The following is an 18,883-nucleotide window of genomic DNA, read 5'->3' on the forward strand; positions in this document are numbered from 1 at the left end:
AATATAGAGTTAATTCTCAAATTCAATAGAAACCTAGTGTTGCTGTTCTCAATCTCTTGCAGAATCTATTGAATATTGAGATATTAAAACTAGATTTAATATATCTCACTGTGCAGGGATCAAAGGCTCAGTCAGATCTTGGAATATACTGATTTTATAGTTGTCGTGTCTGCCGATTATGTATTGAGCACAGTTGCTGAGGTATCTTTTTGTACTTTTCTGTCGCGGATGGGCCAGATTGAGAGGGGTGGTATGAGGGTGAGACTCGGTGTTGATGTCTAGATACACTGAAGACAGACCGCGGAGGTTGCACTTCAGAAGTGGCTGTTGGTTATGTACTTGATATTATCGCCGAGGTATCTTTTTGTACTTTTCTGTCGGGGATGGGCCAGATTGAGAGAGGTGGTACGAGGGTGAGACTCGGTGTTGATGTCTAGATACACTGAAGACAGACCGCGGAGGTTGCACTTCAGAAGTGGCTGTTGGTTATGTGCTTGATATTATCGCTGAGGTATCTTTTTGTATTTTTCTGCTGGGGATGGGCCAGATTAGGAAGGGCGGTACGAGGGTGGGACTTGGTGTTGGTGTTTTGGAACATCAAAGATGGACAGGGTTTTCGCGGAGGTCGCTCCTCAGATATCTCCACAACTACAGATCGGGGATCTTCCAAAATCAAGAAGATTGGTGCATATGGCTACGTCTCTTCACCTTACAATTTGTATGGCAATTTGGCCCGGGGTTGTGGTGTGGTAGGGGAGAATGGGGGATAATCCCACGCAGGAGTTCTGAACGACGTCTGGTTCACGTTTGGCTGGATAACTCCACCACCACACGGGGTATGCGGTCGGCGATGGGGTCAAAATGCTCGTATGATCGAGGGTTTTTCGATGGATCTATCGGCGGGTTCTTATTCGAAAAATCGAGCGAGTTCGTGAGATAACTGATGTATTATAAGAAGTATGTATAGTACTGTGAGCTGTTTCATCTTAATTAACTAGTATCTTCAGATTTAAGAGCTGATGCTCTCAGTTCATTCAGTGAGTATCTGTTATATCAGATGATATATCTTACTCTCATTGTGAGAGAGCATCTGTCATTGAGTTCTAGCTGTCAGAACAGTAGTGTATTGTAAAATAAAAGTAACTTAAGAACTCAGATTATTATATCTATTATTCAGTGAGTTTATGAATAGTTATGAAGTATTTGAGATTCTTATAATCTGTGATTATCTCAAATTCAGAGATACTTCAGAGTTCAGAGTCTTATTCTTCTAAACAGTATACAATTGTGAGAAGTTTCTTATTATAAATCTCATAATTACATTCAGTGAGACTCAGTTTCTTAGATATAAAGACATATAATTGTAGAATATCTTTATCATCATATTATAATATCACTTCTTCTGTTATATAGTTAGAGAAATCAGCTTCAACAACTGTCTTGTGATCAGAATTGAATATTATTAGTAGAGAGGTATTAATGAATATCTTCTTTATCTATATAAATGCAGCTTCAGTGTCTGCTGATTATTGAAATACTGAGTTCTTCTTAGTGAGTTCTGTAAATGATCTCATAATATCTGAGAAGTTTTGTATAAATCACTGATAGAAGTTAGTGAATTCAATGAAGCTTCATACATCTTTCACAGTATATAAAGCTTCTCATTCAAGAATGACAGAGATCTTCTCAGAATTCATTTGAATTTTCTTATCAGCTTCTATAATAAAACTCAGATACTTGGTATTCTTGACTTCAAAATCACACTTATTGATATCTATCAGTAGTTCTGCTTCTTATAGCTATTGTAATATCTTTCACACATATTCTTGATATTCTTTTCTGAATTCATCAGTGAAGATGAGAATGTTATCAAGATATACAGATGCAAATTTATTAAGAAAATCTCAGAGTGCTCAGTTGATATACTTCTGAAATATACTGAGAGTGTTAGTCAGTTCAAAGAGTGTGACTACTCATTCAAAGAGATTATATTATATTCAGAATGTTGTAAGTCACTCATCTTCTTTAATAATGCAGATTTTATGAAATGCAGTGATAATATCTAGCTTTATAAATCATTGAGCTCACTCAATCTGTGCTAGAGTTTCATTGAGAAGAGATAAGAAATATCAATCTTTCTTTGTCAATCTGTTCATATCTCAGTAGTTCACACAGAATTGAAGTTCTTTATCTGACTTCTTTACAAAGAGAATAGAAGCTGCAGTGAAAGAGTTACTAATATATATGAATTTCTTATCTAACAGATCATTAAGTGTCTTCTGAAGAAGAAGAAGTTCATCTTGAGATATATTATAAAGAGAGTCTCACAGTGACTCAGAGTTCTTATCATTCTTCTTTTCTACCTTAATACTGTGATTCACTTCTGAGCCTTATAAAGAAGGTATATTTATAATGTTATCTTGTCAGAAGTCATCTAGATATTCATGATATTATTGAGAAAGTTTTGTGTGAGAATCTGTTATTGTAGTACAGAATAACTTCTCTAGAGCTTTCTTAATATTAGTCAGACTGATGAAATAGATTGATATATAATTCTGCTATCAGTGACTTTATCAGTGATTTTGATAACTTCTTTTTTAAAGCATTTTATAAGTGTTGGCAGAGATCTGTGTCAGGTTCATAGTCTTATAAATATTATCTTCATGAATTCTATTATTATTAGGAAATATTAAACTTCTGTTTTAAGTGTTTAATAAGATGTCTTGTTCAGATAGTCAGACAAGTTCTAATATTAGATTATAATAAAGATTATTAACTTTATATATGTAGATGTCTTCATGCTGATATTCTTTAATATCTATATTTAATTTCATCATGTAATGAGTGCAAACATCTTTTGAATCATCGAATTCTGTGAAGAGTCAAGGTTTTGATAAGAAGATATGCTGAAGATTATGATATCTTATAACTGAAGATTTTATTATTGCATAGTGACATAGATCACTGTCTATCATGAATTTCATATTATACATATTATCAATCACAGTAAATACAAGAATTGTATTCATTATCATTTTCTCTTTAAATTATTGTTATCTGACCTCTTCAAGCTTCTGTTTATAAATTTGAATAGAAGCTAATCTTTTCTCTGTTTCACTGAGACATTCTTATAGTTATCTTCTGAATCTTTCTCTAATGTAATATGATTGATGTGAACAGATGCTGATTCATTCTTTGAATAAGAAGACACTGATCTTCACAACACTGATTCACATGCTTTTATTCATGAATAAAACTTCTATTTCACATAATTCTTCAATCTTCTATTGATATATTAATCTTGATTGATTAATAAACTGATGACATCTTTATCTATACTTAGTTTTACAAGCATTTTCATTCTTCATGATAAGTAGAGAGTGAGATCAGAAGCACTAAAATATATGAAAGCATCTAAGCATTCTTTCAGCACTTTTATACTTGATTCTGTAGGTGTTGAAATTGCATGAGTTAATTATTAAATCTCTTTGTATTGAAGTTATTGTGTTGCATGTATATCAGCTATTTATTATTATTATAATTTCAACATTGCTTGAAGCTACTGTGGTATCACATCTATACTTGTGTTTAAGAGTTTTATATTATTGTTAGACATGATTATATTAATCATCAGATATATAATATCTGTGAAATCTGAAGAAGTGTAATTATATTCTTATACATCTGAGTGTCAGAACTAGACTGACCGTGTGATCATGTCTGAAACCAGGACCAGAATTTTTGATAGTTTCATTGTCAATTCGACAGATCTCATTACACGGTTCTAACATTAAATAGTAGTTTCATACTGTTTCAGTGAGACTTACTGTCTACTCTTGTCACATTTTTCAAATGAAACCATGATTTTCACTTCTCAATTTAAATTATTTTTATTGCTTTAAATGACTTTAAATCTCATTTGAGTGTTATCAAAAAGTGTTACTTTTTAAAAAATTAAAAATAGTCTAAAAAAAACCTTAAAATGTCTAAAAATAGTAACTTTATGCCAAGAATGAGACTAAATGAGATCAAATGGAACCACTTTCTTATTTTTTTCAAGTCATGGTTTCATTTTGAGATCTGATATATAGTCACTTTGCATGTTTATTTAATGATTAGTTCCAGCAGAATTCACGTCAAGAAATGTATGAGATCAGATCAAATGAAATCAAACGTGAAATTCATGATCTCAGCGGCCAGTCTAGTCAGAACTCTCAGACCTTTTACTGATATTCTCTTGTAAAATCTTACTCTCTTTGTAAGATCTTGTTATAAGATCAGAGTGACTGATAAGTAAGCTTCTATCTGAGAACTCAGTGTCTGCTTAACTGTTTGACTATTTCTCTATTTCTTACATATTATTACATGTTCAGATATCTCTTGATAAATAATTATTTCTAATGAGAAGATAATGCATGAATAATCATTTCTAATAAGAAGATAATAAACATTTTTCTAGTGTAAGAGGCCTACACTGAATAGATCAGTATAATATTAATAGGTCTTATATAACAAAGAGAAAAATGTTAGAGAAGAAAAGAAAGAGAAAGTGTAAGAATCAGTGATCAAGGTGGATATTTATACATGTATGTGGTGGTGTATGCAGTGGAGCTTTGAGGTGGAAGAATATACATGTGTTTGTAGCGGCCGAGGATCAGTGATTGAAACATACACGTTCGTGGCAGCTGAGAATTGGTGATTGGGAATGGCTGAGAATCAGAGTGTACATGTTTGAGAGTGAAATGAAAGAATCTATGAAGTGTAACGGAATAGTCTATATGATTGATCGGGCGCAGCCCGCCACACTTATAAACTGAAAAGAAACTTTCTTAAGCTGTAACTACTTAAGATTATCTATTGAATTATAATCTTTAAAAGCTTTTACAAGTTTATATTTAAAATTGACTTATAAGCTCAGCTTTATAATATAAAAGATGAAGAAACTATTATCTATACAATAACAGATCTCTACTACACTGGAGTCAAGAACTGACTAGATTATTTAGAGAATAATTATAAAAGATCTCTCTAATCTGTTCTTATAATTTATTCAGAGAATAAGTTGAGAAACTCTGTGAATCAGATAGAGAACATCTAAATTATAATTATTAATATTAGAAAAAGAGATAAGAAATCTGATAAAGACTACTTATAACATTTTATAAAATTATAATATAAATTAAGATCTGTGAAAACAGAGCTCTGAAATAAGATCTGAATAATAATATTTATAAAGAGACTAAATAAAAATATGTAAAATAAGCTTATTAAGTAAGACTCTAAGTTCTTAACTCTGATGAAACTGATAACTTTTATTCACTGCTTATAAATCACTGTGAGAGTTACAGACTTATAGAGAGCAGATCACTGATCAGTCTTATATAAGTTAGAATAATAGAGAACAGATTTATTAGAAAAAGATAATAAAATACAGAGAGATTCATTGTCTAACTACTAAGTAGAGAGAAAGAGCTTTATAAGCTTCTATAAACAGAGTATATAATAGAGAGATTAAGAAAAAGAGTCTCTACTTCATCTGTTCTAAATCAGAATATTTTTATATAAACTATTCAAACAAACTAAAATAGAAATTTAAGAAGTTATAGACAGAGTTAGTAACAGTTTTCTTAAAAGTTCTAAAGTTAACATCTGAATCTGTTACTTTCTCAATAAAAATACATACTTATAAGAAGAGACTATACTATAGTTAGACTGGTTATAAAACTAAATTTAATTACTATCTTTAAGATAATCTGATAAATTTACATACTAAATCAATTCTAGAGTTATAAAAAATTGTTAAGAGTATATATTAAACTGTTATACTAATAATATATAATATTCTGATAATTTTATTAACAGAGATAAGAATGAAGTAAAAGTTCAACTCAAGCTGAGATATTTATCACTATTATCAAAGACAATTATAAGAAGAAATAATTAAGAAACTTATGATTATAAAATATAAAATTATCAGACAGTTTAATACCTCTAGACTGGCCGCTGGAACCATGAATTTCATGTTTGATTTCATTTGATCTGGTCTCATACATTTCTTGGCGTGAATCCCGCTGGGACTGGCTATCACAAAAACATGTAAAGTGACTATATATCAGATCTTAAAATGAAACCATGACTTGAAAAAAATGAGAAAGTGATCTCATTTGGTCCCATTTAGTCCCATTCTTGGTATAAAGTTACTATTTTTAGACATTTTAAGGTTTTTTTTAGACTATTTTTAATTTTTTAAAAAGTAACACTTTTTGATAACACTCAAATGAGATTTAAAGTCATTTAAAGTAATAAAAATAATTTAAATTGAGAAGTGGAAATCATGATCTCATTTGAAAAATGTGATAAAAGTAGACAGTAAGTCTCACTGAGACAGTATAAAACTACTATCTAATATTAAAATCATGTAATGAGATCAGTCAAATTGGTAATAAAACTATCAAAAAATCTGGTCCTGGTCCCAGACACGGTCACACGGTCAGTCTAACTATAGTACTACTATTCTATCAGTATAAGAAGTATTAATAAACTCAGAATCTCAGATCACTGTAATATCTCTAAAGCTTATAGAATAAATAAGCTAAGTAATAAAAACTAAGAATCTACTCTTATAATAAGCAGAGTGTAAGAACTCAGATCTAAGAGCTGAGAGACTTATAAGAATTTTTTTAAAATTATAAGATCTCTTCAGAACTTGAAAAAGATTTACAGAAACTGTAATTATTATAAATATTACAGATAATATATACTTAAGACTTATATAACTTTAAAGACATAATCTGTATATAGCTGTCTGTGAGTCAGGTTTATACTTTTAATCAGTGTTAACAGACTTACTTATAGAGATAAAATCAGTTAATACTACAGAGTTAATTAGAGAAGATAAGCTTATTTATATAATAACTTTACAAATATCTGAGAACTTCACAGATACAGAAACTAAGCTTCAGATATCAGAGAAATATCAAGATTTTACAGAGATATTTAGTTTAGTTAAGATAACTAAGCTTTCATCTCACTATGAGAAGAATCTGATAATAGATTTAATAGAAGAGTAGAAACTCTTCTGAAAATCAATTTATAAGCTCTCTCATTATAAGACAGAGATCTTACAGACTTATATAAAGAAGAATTTAAAAAATAACTTTATCTAATCTTCACAGATCTCTGTGAAAGCCTGTCTGATATTTATAAAGAAGAAGAATAAAGATCTCAGATTATATACAAACTACTATAATCTAAACTCTAAGATTATAAAAAGTCTCTATTTTCTATCTCTGATTGAGAATGTAATTAACTATCTTATAGAAGCTGTTATATTCACACAACTGAATATAATTAATATATATATATAACTGTAAATACAGTTTAAGAATGAATAAAAGACTGTCTTTAGAACTATACTAAGATTATTTGAATATCTAGTAATATCTTTTGATTTGACTAATACTCTCACAGTATCTCAGTCTTTTATTAATAAAACACTTTATATATATCTGAATATCTTTACAATAATATATCTAAATAATGTGATAATGTACTTTATAGAGAAGAAAGAACACACTGAGTATATATAAACTATATTAAAGATCTTAGTTAAGACAGAACTATATATTAAGCTTATAAAGTATAACTTCAGTATCTATCAGATTAATTTTCTAGAATATATAATTATTATAGATAATATTCAGATGAAATCTTTATAAATTAAGACTATTCTATTATAATCAGAGTTAACTAGTATTTATAAGATTCAGATCTTTCTGAGCTTTATGAATTTCTATAGATAGTTTATCTTTATATTTATAAGAATCTTCTTAATTCTTACAGACATACTGAAGAATGAAAATAAGAAGAAGTCATCTTATAAATAAAGAATGAAAAGATTATTAAGAAGAGAGAGCTGTGAGAACTTTCTTATCTCAGAAGTTTATAGAGTCTTTATAAGATTAAAACAGATATTCATAGACACAGTAATACTGTTTCACTTTAATTTCTTACTTTAAATCAGATTAAAGATAGATATCTTCTTCTTTATAATTTCAGAAATAGTCTTATAACTACAGTTAAATAAGAACTGAGTTTTAATAGTCTTTTTCTTATAGAAGATACAATCTGTGAAGATCAACTATAATATTTATAATCAGAAGCTTCTTATAATAGTAATTACTATTAAAACTGATTATAACAGCTTATTACAGTTTACTTTAATTAAGAAACTCTCACAGTAGCAGATTTACTGAGCTCAGAGACTAAGTGAGTTATAATTCAAGATAGAGTATATTAAGAGAACTAAGAACTCAGTAGATAGACTCTCTCATAGATCTGACTATATTAAGAAGATCAGAATAACAGATATAAAGAGACTAGAGAAGATAGAAAAGCTTCACAGAATGCTTAAACTAAGCATTCTAAAAAGATTAACTGAAGAGTTTCTTAATCTCTTATAAAAGAAGAAGAAAGAGAGATAAAAGAAACCTGTAAAACTACTCTCTATAACACTGAGAGTCAACACTCTGAAAATCTCTATGAGAATTCTTGAAGAGAGTATCTATAATCTGAAGAGTTTATAATATCTATAATCTGAAGAGTTTATAGTATCTATAATCTGAAGAGTGTATATGTATAGACTTTAAGAAGTACTGTAGAAGATCTGATATAAGAGAAAACAGAGTATAAGTCTTTATAAAATCTTCTATTCAGATTGTCAGAACTGTAACTGAAGAATAAATATACTTAGTATATTCAGAAACTACTTATAGCAGAAATTAACTCTGTAGAAATAAAGAATTAAAGAGACTTAAATAATCTCTTATAAAGAGAGAATCAGATTTATATATCTATAAATAAGTTTCTATATATAGAACTTATTAAAAGGTATTATAACTCTTCTCTAATGAGTTATTTTATAGATACTAGAACTTATAAGTTACTTATAAGAAAATACTTCTGACTGAAGATACAAGAACTTATAAAGAAGATAGTAAATTCTTATACTATTTATCAGAATTCATGAATATTGCAGTTCAGATTATATAAAGAACTTACTTCTCTACTCATCTCATAGAAATCTTGAGAATAGCTAGAAATGAACACTCTAATAAGTCTGTCTGAAAGTAAGAATATATATAATATCTGCTTTAACAGTGTGCTGATGATAGTAGATCACTTTATCAAGATAACATACTTTATATTCATTCATAAGAACTTAAAGTCAAAGAATTTAACTCATATCTTTATTTATAATGTGATTCAGTTGTATGAGTTACTTATAAATATTATCTTAGATAGAGAATTAATTTTTATAGAGAAGTTCTGATCTGATCTGATAATTATACTGAAGATCTTATAAGATTTAAGTATAGCTTTTTATTAATAAACAGATAATCAGATAGAATATTTAATAAGTATATTAAAATAGTATCTATAGTACTTTATTAATTATAATTAGAATAACTGAATACATTGATTATCACTTATAGAGTTTATATATAATAATTCAAAGTATATCAGTATAGATAAAACTCTTTTTAAAATACTTACTAAAACTTATTTATAAATAATCTTAATGAATCTGTGAGAGTATACTATAGAGTATAATAATATATGTGAATAGACTGAGAGAATTCAGAATATTCAGAAGAAAGCTTATGAATTTTTAAAGAAAATCTAAGAGTATTAAAAGAGATACTATAACTCTAAGTAGACTGGCCGCTGAAATCATGAATTTCACATTTGATTTCATTTGATCTGGTTTCATACATTTCTTGGCGTGAATCTCGCTGGGACTGGCTATTAAAAAAACATGTAAAGTGACTATATATCAGATCTTAAAATGAAACCATAACTTGAAAAAAATGAGAAAGTGATCTTATTTGATTTCATTTAGTCTCATTCTTGACATAAAGTTACTATTTTTAGACATTTTAAGGGTTTTTTTAGACTATTTTTAATTTTTTAAAAAGTAATGCTTTTTGATAACACTCAAATGAGATTTAAAGTCATTTAAAGCAATAAAAATAATTTAAATTGAGAAGTGAAAATCATGATCTCATTTGAAAAATGTGATAAGAGTAGACAGTAAGTCTTACTGAGACAGTATGAGACTACTATCTAATGTTAAAACCGTGTAATGAGATCAGTTGAATTGATAATGAGACTATCAAAAAATCTGATTCTGGTCTCAGACACGGTCACACGGTCAGTCTAACTCTAAGTATATTATAAAGAGTTTTAAGAAAGATAATAAAGTCTGACTAAGTCTGAAAAATATTATTATACAGAAATCTAGTAAGAAGCTGAATCTCTTATAGACAGAGTCTTATAAAATTATAAAGAAAATTAGTTTATAATTCTATAGATTAAAACTGTTATCTGAGTTATAAATATATAATATTTTTTATATCTTTTTACTCTGTAAATATAAGAAATTCTTAGAAGAGAACTCTGTAACTCATTACTCTATTTACAAAGTATTAGAGAGTGAAAGAGAATATTAGATTAAAGAGATTATTAACTCAGAGAAGTAAGATTATAAGCTCTGATTTAAGATTCAGTGATAAGAATATTCTGATAAGATAAATAAGTTTACTTGAGAATTATCTGAGCAGATAAGATATCTATAAAAGCTGAAATATAACTTTTATACTGTAAATTCTAATAAGCTAGAATAATACAGTCTTTACTAAGAACTTGATTATAATAAAGATATTAATACTGTTATTTATAAACTCTAGTCTATAAAGATAATGAATTTCTACTAAGATGAACAGTCTACACTAAATATAAAGAAAAGAAGAAATTATATTATTATTAAAGCTAAAAATAAATAAAAATAAAAATAGAATCATGAATATAATTTAGAGATTAATAAAGAAAAAATACAGAAAATTCATACTTATATTTTTAATATTTATAATACTTAACTTCTTTATAACTATTAATTTTTCTCTTTAAAGAAGTAGAGAGTATTATACTTATAATATAAATAATTATTACATTTAATATAAAAACTGTCAGAAATACACAGACTTTAAAAAAGTCAGATATCAGAGTATATATAGTTATAGCAGAATTTTAAAAGCTGATCATCTATATATATAATTAGATACTTCTTATAAAACTGTATTCACTCTCTCAGTTATACTGAAGTATTCAGTCTGAAAATAATTAAGATATAAAGAGAGAGCTTATCTATTCAGATTAACTTCTATTATAAATTTATAATATTTATATTATTTTAATTATCTGAATTTTACAGATATTCCTGAGACTTATCTCTTATTAATAATAAAATTACAGAAATGTACTGTAGTGTAAGAATCATTAATAGACAATCTAGACATATTTATATATATCTAATCAGAGATTATATAAGTAGAGAAGAGATAATTATAGATATGTGAAACTGTAGAAAATACTGATAGTATCAGAAGCTTTACAGAAACTGTTAACTAGAGTTTATAAGAAATTACTTATAGAAAGACTTATAGTAAAGAGTAGAACTATACTACTAAGTGTCAGAAACTGATCTGAAGAAGATATGAAATTAATTACTGATCTGAAAATTAGATATAATAATAAAACTAAGAGAGATAAAGATACTATTATAAGTAATAGTATTTTTACTTTATTAATCAGTAAAAAGTAATTAGAGAAGTTGTAAAGATATTTATAAGAAGCTCAGCAGTAATCAGATATTATTTATAAAGATATTAAAATTAAAAAAAAAATTTAATTCTTAAGAAGTTTTTAAATTCATATATATTATTATTATTATTATTCTTCAATTATAGATGTATGCAGTCAGAGACTATGATATCTACCTGAGAACTTTTAGTTCTCAGAGTTTTTCCTATGTCTGTAAAGTTAACTATTATACATTCATCAATTTCAGATATGCAAAATCAGAAAATTCCAGCTCAGAATACAAAAACTGTTTACAAATTACAGTGTTTTAACATCTTTTGATACTTGGAAACCATTTGACAATATCATGACAAAGGAAAAGAGAAAAAGAACACAGTCTCAAAGATAAACACATTAAATAGATAGATAGAAAGAAATTGAAAGAAAAAGATAAAGAAAAAGATAAAGTAAAGAGAGACTATAACAAAACAAATTATTAAAAGAGAGTGTATAGCTGTTTCAACAGACTATATCTGATTGATTTCCTCCTCTTCATATTCAGATAATTCTGAATTTAGCCATTTTCTTGTAGCTGCTTGAGTTTCTGATAGAAAGTCTATTAAGTATTTAATTCCTGTCTCAGTTGAGAATAAGAATCTCATATTTAATTGATTTAGATCATACTTCTCTTTCAATCTGACTCTGAGACTATTGTATAATGCACAGTGCATTATAATATACTCAGAATTCTCATTTGTATTGCAGAATGAGCATTCTATTGAGTCAAATCTATCATCAAATCTTTGTATATAAGATTTGAAATAGCCATGTTCTAGTTTCAGCTGTATTATAGATGAGAATATTTTCTTTTTACATTTAATTGAACAAGATTTCCACTTGGATTTTGTTTGAAATCTTGAATAATGTATACTCTTCTTTTATTTCTGTCAGCTTTCATTTCACTTGTCTAAATAAGATTCTTTTATTTTTCTCTTTATAAAAGATCAGAACATAATTTTTTAAATAGATCTGATTAATTCTGCATTCTTTTTTACAGCTGAATTAGCCAACTCATTGTCATGAATATTCATATAAGCAGGAACTCAGTGCAGATGTATTATCAGCTTTGATATTCTTCTCTTTTGAATTTTCAAAACAGAGTTTAAGATCAGTTCAAGATTCATTTAATCATTATGAATCTGACTATTTCTAAGTCTTTTTAAAGCAGCTTTACTATCAGAGAATATTCATGTCTCTTTCAAACTATTTCCTCTTTTATGAGATTTTATTTCTATAAGTTTGAAAGCTTTTACTATTGTAAATAGTTCAGCATCAAAGACTTCAGATTCACAGCCTAGATTTTATAAATCTGAGATAAAATTGATATTATCTTCAGTATAAGCAATGTCTGTGTCTAATCTATTCAGGTTCTTATTTTTTGAGTCATCTGAATAAATCAGAATAGAGTCTTTTATATTGATTGTAGAAATTCTCTTCAAATACTGTTCATATTCTTTCTCTTTTGATAGTTCACTTATTTATAAGTCTATAAGAGATTCAAGCTTTTCTCTTCAGAGAGATAACTTCTCATGATTCACTTTTTCAACATTTAAAGAAGAAAATTGATTTTTAATCAGAGAGTATAGTCTGTAAAGTTGAGAAGACATTTTCTTTAAAGAATTATTTTCATTTCAATCAAGAAATCTATTTCAATTCAGTTCATTTTCAGAGTTAATTAATGAAAATGAAGAAGAGACTCTTTCTCTGATTATATGATTTGAGCTCATCTTTATAACTCTCAGTGCATAGTTCATACAGGTCTTTTCAAATCTAATAGCAGAAGAAGGAATTGAAGCTTCAATTTTCATTGCTTTAATAGAAGATAATTTGAATGCTTCTAGAATTCTTCTCAAGGCTCTGTTTTGCAGACTTTGAAAGAGTTCAGTGAAATTTTCTTGATTATTTCATCAAACTTGAACTTCATAATCAGCTACTGATGTAATACAGGCTATATATAACTGTCTCATAGCCTGGAAGAATAGACCTCTCTCTGTATTTGATAGTCTGATTATGTTGTTCAATAGTCTTTCTGCCTTGACAGTTCTTTGTTGAATGTGATATTTAAAATTCAACTTGAAGTTTAATCATACTTTAAATCATTTGATATTTACACTGGGTTTAATCTCTCTATTTAAAAGAGTTAGAGATAGTTCTTTCTCATTGAATCTAGAAAAGAAATGAATTAACTCAGTTTTATTCATGTCAAATTGAATTTAATTGATATCTACTCTAACAAAGATTTTCTTTACAGCTTCTTTAATTACTTTCAAATTCTCTTTGATAGTTTTTGAGCTGTAGACTAGATCAATATCATTCATATAACTCAGAGATCATACTATTCTCATATTTCTATTTTTGAATAGATATACAGTGTATATTATAAATAAAATGAGTGAGATTGAAGATCTCTGTGATACTTCTATTTTTATCTCAGTCTTGTCTTATTTCATTTCATTAAAGAAGAGTTGTATAATTCTTTTAGATATAAAACAGTTAACTTATTTTATTAGAGAAAGTGACAGTTTTAATATCTTCAATGTCTGAATTAACTTTGACTTTGAAACATGATCAAATGCCTCTTTTATATCAATAAAAACTGCAGTTGAGACCAGACTCTCATGCTTTGCTATTTGAATATCATGAATAACTGAGAGAACAGTGTCAATTACAGAACACTGTTTTCTATCTTTCATTTATTCACTGAATAAAAGAGAATCATCTATAGTGCTTATAAAAAATAGTCAAGTAGCTATTATCTTTTCTAAAATCTTTTCTAGACAGTTCAATAGAGATATTACTCTATATGACTTAGAAATTGAAGTTTTTCTATTAGGTTTTGCAAGAATCACTCCAGTGACTTCTCTCTAGCATTCAGAATGATATTCATTTTTCAAGAGATTGAAAAAGAGCTCAAAATATTCATTCTTTAAGTAGGAATATGTATTTTGAATAATCAAGTGATTAATTGAATCAGGACCTGCAGCAGTTTTAACAGAACTTGAGAAGATAGCTGACTCTAATTCATCTTGTGTAAGATCAGGCCATTCCCAGTCATTTTCATTAATATAGTTAAGAAGTGATAAATTCTCTTTCTCTGAATCTGAATCTGAATCTGGTGAGTTCTGAAAGAGAATTCTCATGAAAGCTTGACATTTTTTCTCAAAAGAGTTTGCTGTATATGATTCATTCTGAAACTTATATTCTAAGACTGAAAGTTTTGCTACACTTCTTGTTTTAGTATAGTTAAAAGCTTTAAAAACTTTCTTCTCTTGTGCTTCTTCAAGAAATTTATTCCAGCAGTCTGTTTTAACTCTTTTAATATCTGAAAAATATTCATTTCTGACAGTTTTGAACTCTTTATCAGATATTATATCATTCTTTCAATCTCTTCTAACAGTAGCTAATTCTTTTCTTTTAGATAAGATATTCTCATTCTATCAAGATTTTGAATACTCAGAAGATTTTCTCTTTGAAATATTATCTCTAACACTTGTTAGAATAATAGATGTAATAAGCTTCACTCTATTCTTAAGCATTTCATTTGAGATATCTTGATCAGAATTTCAATATAGCTCATTCTATCTTTCAGATTTTAACAGTTTTATGCTTTCTTTAACTGCTTTTCAATCAGCTTTTTCGAAGTTATACTGATTAGAGAGAAGAGGATTTTCACTCATTTATTTTTCACTCAGTTCAATATCAAATTGAATAATCTCATGATCTGATTCTGATGTCTCATTTGAATTAATAAATCAGTTTACAAGTCTTCTTTTCATTAGATTTTATGACATAAAGATTAGATCTATAATAGACTTCTGTTTCATGCCTTTTCTAAAGAATGTTTATTAATCAGACTTATTAATCAAATCTATTGAATGCTCAAAGGTTCATTCAATCAGATTATCAGCTCTCACTACTCTCTTGTATTCTGAATTTTATCAGAGATGATGTGCATTGAAATCTCCTGCAATTATAGAGTTTCTTGATGAAGTTATATTCAGAAATTCTCTATTAATTGTTCAGATATTGTTATTTTTCTTCAATGACTTTTCATTATAGATATTTATAAGCAGTATAGTATTAAACTCATTTTCTTTATCTATAATATCACTCACCAGAATATCAGGGTCAGACATGATATCAAATCTTAGATTAAATTAATATCTTGATCTCTTTTTTTCATAGATCACTACTCTTGACTTTATCTCAGACTTTTGAGATAGAAAGTAGTAGTAGCTTGAATGAGAAATTGTAAGAAATCCCGCTCCTCGCGGATCCTTTACCCCTATTCCTATCTCTCGCATAATCAATAGGGCTAGCGGCCCTTGGCTACACACAACTATATAGACTGGAGTTCATGAATACTATTCATAACTCAGCTTGAATGCTATTATACATTTGATCCCTACATTTATCTTCCTACTGTGAACACTTCTAGTAGTTAACAGTATATATCATGCCAAGCTGCAAACACCTAAATAATTGCCTGTGAGCACTTATTCTTACATTTCAAGCTCAGTCAGTCAGCAATCACTTATTATGACTGAAAGAACTAGAAACTTGCATGCTTCAACCCCTGTGAACCCTACTGCAGACACTCAGGAGCAGTCATCTGAACCATGAATAACCTCTGTGAAAGAAGTCCCAGAGAACTTATCAATCACTCACAGAACATCATTCTCTACATCTGTGACAGGAGAACCCTCTGAACTCACAAACAAATCAATCTCAGTGAAGAACATTCTTGAGCATCTCTCACAGAATCAAGCTATTTTTCTACAAGGAATGCTTACTGCCCGCAAACATCCTCAAACTGAGTCTCTAGACATGACCTTCAGAGACACCTGCAAATCAAAAAGAAACTTCCTCAAGCTGCAATCACTTAAGGCCATCTACTGAATCACAACCTATAAAAGCTTTTGCAAGTTTGCATTTGAAATTGACTTGCAAGCCTGACTGTGTGACATGAAAGATGAAGAAGCTGTCACCTATGCAATGACAGGCCTCTATTACACTGAAGTCAAGGACTGACTGAACCATCTAGAGAATGATTATAAGAGATCTCAATGATCTGTTCTCAAGACCTATCTAGAGAACAAGTTGAAAGACTCTGCAAGCTGAACAGAGAACATCTAAATCATGATCATCAACATTAGAAAAAGAGATAAGAAATCTGATGAAGACTACTCACAGCACTTCATGAAATTATGGTACAAATTAAGATCTGTGAAAACAGGGCTCTGGAACAAGACCTGAATGATGATATTTATAAAGAGACTGAATAAAGACATGCAGAACAAGCTCATTAAGCAAGACTCTAAGTTCTTAGTCCTGGAGAAACTGATAACTCTCATTCATTACTTACAGATCACTGTGAGAGTCACAGACCTGTGAAGAGCAGATCATCAATCAGCTCTGTGAGAGTCAGGACAACAGAGAACAGGTTTATCAGGAAAAGATGACAAGACACAGAGAGATTCATATCTGACTGCTGAGCAGAGAGAGAGAGCTTTACAAGCTCTCACAAACAGAGTGCACAACAGAGAGATTAAGAAAAAGAAACTCTGCTTCATCTATTCTAAACCAGGACATCTCTGCACAAACTGTCCAGACAAATCAAAATAGGAATTTGAGAAGTCACAGACAGAGTCAGCAACAGCCTTCTTAAGGGCCTTGAAGCTGACACCTGAATCTGTTACTCTCTCAATGAAAATGCTTGCTCACAGAGAGAGACTGCGCTGCAGTGCTGCTGTCTCACAAGCATGAGAAGTATTGATGAACTCAGAATCCCAGGTCACTGTGATGTCTCTAAAGCTCACAGAGTGAATGAGCTGAAAGATGAAGACTGAAAACCTGCTCTTGCAACAAGCAGAGTGTGAGAACTCAGACCTGAGAACTGAGAGACTTACAAGAGTCATCTTTGAATTGCAAGATCTCTCTGAAACCTGGAGAAGATTTGCAGAAACTGTGATTGTCATGAACATCACAGATGACATGTATTTAGAACTTGCATGACTTCAAAGACACAATTCACACATAGCTGTCTGTAAGTCAGGTTTATACTTCTGATCAGTGTTGGCAGACTCACTCACAGAGGTAGAAGCAGTTGATGCTGCAGAGTTGATTAGAGAAGACAAGCTCATCTATGTGATAACTTTACAAGTGTCTGAGGATCTTGCAGTCATGAAAACTGAGCTTCAGATATCAGAGAAATACTGAGATCTCACAGAGATGTTCAGCTCAGCTAAGGCAGCTGAGCTTTCTTCTCACTGTAAGAAGAATCTGATAATAGATTTGATAGAAGAGTAGAAACTCTCCTGGAAATTAATCTATAAGCTCTCTCATCACAAGACAGAGATCTTACAGACCTATATAAAGAAGAATCTGAAGAATGACTTCATTCAATCTTCACAGGCCTCTGCGGGAGTCTCTGTGATGTTTATAAAGAAGAAGAATGAAGATCTCAGATTGTGTGTAGACTATCACAATCTGAACTTCAAGATAATAAAGAGTCACTACTCTCTGTCTCTGATTGAGAATGTGATCAATCATCTCACAGAAGCTGTCATATTCACACAACTGAATATGATCAATGCATATGCACAGCTGCAAATACAGTCTGAGAATGAATGAAAGACTGTCTTTAAAACTGTACTGAGATTGTTTGAATATCTAGTGATATCTTTTGATCTGACTAATGCCCCTGCAGCATTCCAGTCTTTCATCAATAAAATACTTTGTACATATCTGAATGTCTTTGTGATAATATATCTGAATGATGTGATGATGTACTTCATGAAGAAGAAAGAACACACTGAGCATGTACAAAGTATGTTAAAGACCTTAGATGAGGCAGAACTGTATATTAAGCTCATGAAGTACAACTTCAGTGCTCACTGAATTAATTTCCTAGAATATGTAATCACTGCAGATGATATCCAGATGAAATCTTCATGAATTGAGACTATTCTATCATGATCAGAGTCAACTAGTATTCATGAGATTCAGATCTTTCTGAGCTTTGTGAATTTCTATAAATAGTTTATCTTTGCATTTGTGAGAATCTTCTTGACTCTTACAGACATGCTGAAGAATGAAAACAAGAAGAAGTCACCCTGTGAACAGAGAATGAAAAGATTGTTGAGAAGAGAGAACTGTGAGGACTTTCTTATCCCAGAAGCTT

General features: G+C 29.3%; 1 protein-coding gene across 1 annotated transcript; it reads left to right on the forward strand.

Moving 5' to 3' along the window:
- Positions 1 to 232: 232 nt before the first annotated feature.
- Positions 233 to 934, forward strand: BDCG_03908 (uncharacterized protein). Its single transcript, XM_045419575.1, has 2 exons — positions 233 to 356; positions 512 to 934. The coding sequence occupies exons 1-2, from the start codon at positions 334 to 336 to the stop codon at positions 768 to 770; spliced, it is 282 nt and encodes a 93-aa protein (XP_045275844.1). The 5' UTR covers positions 233 to 333; the 3' UTR covers positions 771 to 934.
- Positions 935 to 18,883: the final 17,949 nt, after the last annotated feature.

Source organism: Blastomyces dermatitidis, assembly GCF_000003525.1.
Source record: "Blastomyces dermatitidis ER-3 genomic scaffold supercont1.4, whole genome shotgun sequence".
Taxonomy (NCBI): domain Eukaryota; kingdom Fungi; phylum Ascomycota; class Eurotiomycetes; order Onygenales; family Ajellomycetaceae; genus Blastomyces; species Blastomyces dermatitidis.